Genomic DNA, 5,456 nt, shown 5'->3' on the forward strand with positions numbered 1-5,456 from the left:
CCTCCACCCCGCACGTCTTTCTCCCTCCAATCGCTTGTTCATTGTGCAGACTGCAAAGCCCCTGTGAAGGCGGTTCCCTTTCTCAACTGGGCATCAAGTGGGTTCAGGGGCCACTGGCCCTGGGGGATCTTCTTGCCTCCCGGACTGTGGCCCAGCCTGTGGCATAAACCGTAAACCCTGGGTCTTTCAGCCCATCCTCCTGGGAAGTCTGCTAGTGGGGCTGCTCCCACCCTGATGTGCACAGGCAGCACCGGCCCATCCCTGGTGCGGGGAGAGCGCTCACTGGCAGAGACTGCTGTCACCTCACTGGGCCTGGGGAGAGAGAGGGGCCTCCTCGTTTCTCCAGGGCGTGTTGACGTCCAGGAGGCGGGAAATGGCTGAGGCAGGGGTCTTCCAGCAAGCCCCACCCTCATTTCTGCCTCCTTTTCATGACAGTCCTCTGTCAAAGCTGAGTCAGCATGAGCAGATGTTCTCGTCAGTGGTTAATATTCATGTTCCCCAGGTGATGGAAGAATGCGCCGGTGTGTGCACACTGTGTCTGCAGCTCTCGGTTTCCCGTCTTATACTTAGTTGCACTAAGAGTGGCATTTTGCGGGAGGCGACTCCATCTATTCTTCTGCCTTCCCCCCTTTTCATATGAGCTGATTTCCTGGAGGTGTTTGCTAGTGTCGTGGCGTGAAGGGAAAGCTTTAGCAGCCTGCTCTGGTAGCTGCCCTGTCCTGCCTGGAGGCAGTGGCCCAGAGGCCCTGTGTGGTTTGTCCCATGGGATGTTAGGCACCAGTTTCCCTCTAGGGGTCGCTGTGGAATGTGTGAGCTGTGCTTGGGCCACCCTGGCCAGCCCTCTGACCTCTGCCTCTGCCCCCAGGCGTGGAGACCTGCCATTTGTCGTACCCCGCCGAATGGCCCGGAAAGGTGCTGGTGAATGCTCAGATGAGGAGGTGGATGGCAAAGCCGATGGGGCTGAAGCCAAAGCTGCCGAATAACCTCTCCTCCTGGTGCCGAAGATGGACAGATAGACCGACCTACGACCAAGGGATGACTCCGCCGCCCCTTCCCAGCCCCCCACCCTCTTGGGACTGCTGTGACCAAACTCTCAGCCCCGCCCACCAGGCCTGGGGACCTCAGGCCTGTGCTCCCTTCCCCGGCCCCCCAGGCCCTGTTGAGGGCCTTCGGCTTCTCTGCTGCAGCCTCTCCTGCTCCCCTCCCCTGCACCCCAGAATCCAATACCAAAGAGTCGGGGTCCTGGGCCCCGGGCTCAGGAACTCAGGGCCTGCCGGACCTTCGGCCTTCTCTTGCCAAAAGCACAAGGCTGTGAGGCGAGAAGGAAGGCCACCGGGGCGGGCCAGAGAGTTTTCTACACGTCTATTTTTATTCACCCTCAGGAGTTTTGGGAGCCCAGCACCCCAGATATGTGGCCACCTTCCCGCCTCCACCACCGGCTCTTCCCCCACCCCCGTCTTTGCTGTTGGCAATCACACGCGGTGACCTCACACCCTCTGCCCCAGCAGCCCCCTCCCGTGGGCTCTGGGTGGCCTGGCGAGGGCAGGCCCAGGGGCGCCCCCTCTGTGCAGGGCACAGAATGCCAGGCGTGGGCAGGGAGGCACCTCCTCCCCAATCACACTGGGCAGCGCCCCATCCCCTTCCCGATCCTAAGATGTCTCAAGTGCAATGATGACCCCATCCCTCCTTTGCCGAGGGCAGCCAGCCCTGTCACCAGACGGTCCTTGGGCCGAGCAGACGGGGAGGGCCTAGGGGCCAAGCTGGAAAGGCCAGCAGTGTCTTCTCCCAAAACTCTTGGGGACCAAATACACATAGTGGTTAAGGGACTTGTCCCAAGTCTGTCAGCCAGCGCACCAGACAGGCCAGAGGCCCGCCCACACCACCCTGCACCTGCTCCAGGACTGGGGCCCGGTGGTTTGTCTGCACCGTTGACTCAGGATCGTGGAAGAGCTCGCCACCTGCACAGATGTTTTTTGGAAAGGAGGAAAAAAAAGGTTTTCTCTCTTCCCCCTTCTTGTGATAATTGATGAAACCCCCAGTCTTTGTCACTGCCTTCCTCCGGAACCACGTTTAGAAGAGAGTAGCGTGCCCTGCACTGGTCTACACTGGTTGCTGAATTTCCCTGTATTCCCAACTGTTCTGTATATGCTGCATGTAGACTTACTCACGGCAAAGAAGGCATTCTTTTTAAGGAAAACAAACTCAACGAATCATGAAGCTGAATACAAGCTGCACGTGCCTCCAGAGCTCTGATCCGGGTCCCAGTTGCTGTCACAAAGGAGCGAATTGCGCTCCCAGCCCCGCCCTGTTTCATAGAATAAAAGTGCCTTAGCGTGTGTTGCAGCCGTCACCACCACAGGAAGCTGGTTTACCGTGTTTCCCACTGGGCGTCACAATAAAGAGTACCACGTGCCCCGCGCCGCGTGTCTCGTGGTGTCTGTGCGCCGCAGAGGGCGGCCTGAAGACAGCCACTTTGGGCAGCAGGCGCCTGCCCTGTGCCTCATGGGAGCCTGTGGTGGTGCGGGGCGGCTGGGCACAGGTCTGATTGGGGAGGACGCCAGAAAGGCAGGCGGGGCCAGGGCCAGGGACGCTGAGCGCGTCTCCATAAGCCTTGGCTCATTGCTTACTGCGTACCTACTCTGTGCTTGACACCGAGCTGGCACAAGGTGGAGACCTGGCCCATGAAGACTGATGCCCCCACAGTAGCAAGAGGTCGGGGGAGGGAGGAACGTCTCTCCTTAGGGTTGGGATGTGGACCCACCTGACCGAAGGTTGGACCCAAGCAGTGAGCCCTGGGCCCCTGTTTGACCTTCATGGGGAAGCCACCCCTTTGTCACATGTCAGTGTGAGGCTCCCTGCCCACCCCACCGTCCCTACGACAGGGAGGGTGACCGGGAGACAGGGCCCCTGTTCTGGAGCACAGCACTTGTCATGCCCACCGTGTCTGAGCCACGTGTGCCCCCCCTCCTGTGGGAGAGCCTGGGATGGGCCGGGGTGGCCGAGGGTGCACGCTGGGTGCCTCTGGCTGGGTGCCCCCTCCCGCCTCCACCAGGCGATGCTGCTGGTGCAGGCCGGATGCCTTTCTAAGCGACTTTGGGGTTACTTTTCCCCTGAGTTGGATTTTGTTCACAGTGGGCTGAACGTTGCTAGCTGTCAACCACAGCTTTCGCCCAGACCCCGACTCTGAGGCCTCTGCCATCCCAGGTGACCCTCTGTGATGTGGGTTGTCCAGCTGAGTCCCATTTCCCCGACACTGGGTCCCTGGTCCCTCAGTGGGGTGATCTCCGCTTATGGCCCCAGAGGCAGGAGATGCCTAGTTCTCACCTCAGCTTGGCTTTGGAGCCCCCACCTTTGTCATCCCACCAGGAGACTGTGTCCCTCGAGGCCAGGGGTGTCCCTCTGGAGCCCATTCTGCACTGTCACCAGAGGACGCCCGCGGTACCAGGACCGCAGCTCCGATGGATGTTGAGCTGAGTTCCGCATCTCACACGGGATTGTCTGGGTGTGAAGCTGACGTCATGCTAGAGAAAGGGAGAAGAACCAGGAAGCAGGGAGGTTACAGGGGGAAAATGACAAAAAGTAATTGGAAACAAGTATCAAAGGTCAAATGGGACCCTTGGATTGAGTCTTGGCTCCTCCCCTGAGCTGCCTGGTGGGAGCCCTGGCCTCTCCCCTCACCGCGGCTTCCTCTTCTGCAAAGGAGGCCGCATCCTGGCGCAGTCTGTGGGGCCAGTGTGAGAGCACACTGGGCTGTGTGTCCTCACACAACACTGTCCATCCCTCTGCTGCCCCTCCCTATAGAGCAGGGCACAGGGTGCCGTAATGGCCCATGGACACTTGCCCCATGATGAACAGTGTCTGAAGGAAGGGCCAGGTGGGCCTGTGTGGTTCACTCCCGGCCCCACCACCCCTGCCTGGGGGGAGGCAGAGAAGCCCAGCATCTGCAGGATGTACAGGCCGTGGATCATCGTCCTCCATCACCTGAGCTGTGAAATGGGGTTGATGACTCCTGGAGCTGGGGTGTGAATTGAATGGGAGAGGCATGCAGGTACCTGCACGGAGCCCGGCGTGCCCCCAGCGCTGCGGCTCGGTGGCTGCTCTGCTCAGGAGCCAGGAGTCGAGCACTAGGGAGCCCAGATCCCATTACTGGCTGTTATTCGAGCCAGGACACAGTGGCCCAGCGGGCAGAGCCTAACGACTGGGGCAGCAAGGGAGAAGGTGGGAGGGTTTTCAAGGGAGTGTAGCAGACCCCCAGAGAGGGCAAGTCACCCTGCTCACCTGTCCCAGGTGTCCAGGCTATAGGTGTTTGCAAGACAAAGTCCTCTGCTCAGGGATGGCTGATCAGTGAAAGTCTGGGAGATTTATGGGCCTTGTGTCTTGGAGAAGCTCCAGGGAGAGGGGAGGGGCAGTGAGGATGCAAACCCTTTCCAGCAGGATGCCCGAGGCTGTGCCTCAGTTGCTTCAGGTCTTCAGCTGGTGAGGACCCTTCTTTGCTCGGGCACAGGCGGGGACTTAGGTCCTCCACACCCCAGTACATTGTAACAACAAACAGGAAAACAGGCTTGCTTCCTTTTGTCAGACCTTCCTGTGCTCCCTTGACAATGGCCCTATTGTAAAAGTCTTGTTTTATAGGAAACAAGTCCCTTTTACAGGAGAGGAAGGGATCTGGGGTGAGAGGAACCGAGCCAGGAGGGAAGGCAACAGCAGCCCCTCTGAGCGCTCCCACAGACTTCTGTCTGCACCCAAACAGCACTTACCACCAGGGACGGGCTCAAAGACCAAGGCACTGTCCCTGCCACCAGGCACAATCTAGAGAGGGACCTGATCAAATGGGGTCAGGGGAGACATCTACACAGTGGCCCTGCTGAGGGCTCAGGCCCCTCCTACAGGTGCCATGGGGGCAGAGCCAACAGGGGACAGGGGACCCTGTGGAGTTAATGCTGGAGGGCTGACTGGAGGAGGTGATACCACATTTGGGCTTTGAAAGATGAGCATCAATTTCCATGTTGTGGAAGCTGCTGCTGCTGGCAGAAGGGCCCACATAGAGAAGTCTGGAAGCTGCCTGCTCGAGGCCTCCAATAGTAGAAGGAGCACAGTGCAGTGCAGCAGGTCTGCAAGGAGCACCTGCAGGGTCCAAGACGGTGCCGACTGCTGCTGACAGAGAGGGGGACGGGGCAGGCATTTTGAGGGCTGTGGGGAGCATGAAAGGACAGGAGTCTGGGGATAAGCCCCTTGGGGGGGGCGTAATGTGTCTGGGATCCCCCAGTGTGTCGGGGGCAGGTCTTCCAGAAGCAGAAGGCAGGATGGGAGGGACCCAGAAAGCCCTGGCTGTGGGCCCTGGGGTTGCTCCTCAGAGGGGTCAGCAGGGAGGTTGTGATCAGTGTAGTGGGGTGACGCCATTTGGGTGACGTGCTTGTTTGGTGGTGAGTTTCTCACAATTGGGCACTTGCTTTCCC

At 59.5% G+C, this 5,456-nt stretch overlaps 1 protein-coding gene across 1 annotated transcript in view; it reads left to right on the forward strand.

The window, feature by feature from the left end:
• MYH9 (myosin heavy chain 9) overlaps nt 1-2,418 on the forward strand; it is an 89,020-nt gene extending 86,602 nt beyond the window's left edge. The window contains exon 41 of the mRNA XM_045834833.1: nt 866-2,418. Within this exon, the coding sequence (XP_045690789.1) occupies nt 866-983 (118 nt within the window). The 3' untranslated portion in view covers nt 984-2,418. The remainder of the gene's footprint in view (nt 1-865) is intronic.
• The last annotated feature ends 3,038 nt before the right edge of the window (nt 2,419-5,456 follow it).

Source organism: Phyllostomus hastatus, unplaced genomic scaffold (genome assembly GCF_019186645.2).
Source record: "Phyllostomus hastatus isolate PE091 unplaced genomic scaffold, TTU_PhHast_1.1 phas_contig_198, whole genome shotgun sequence".
In the NCBI taxonomy this organism is placed as follows: domain Eukaryota; kingdom Metazoa; phylum Chordata; class Mammalia; order Chiroptera; family Phyllostomidae; genus Phyllostomus; species Phyllostomus hastatus.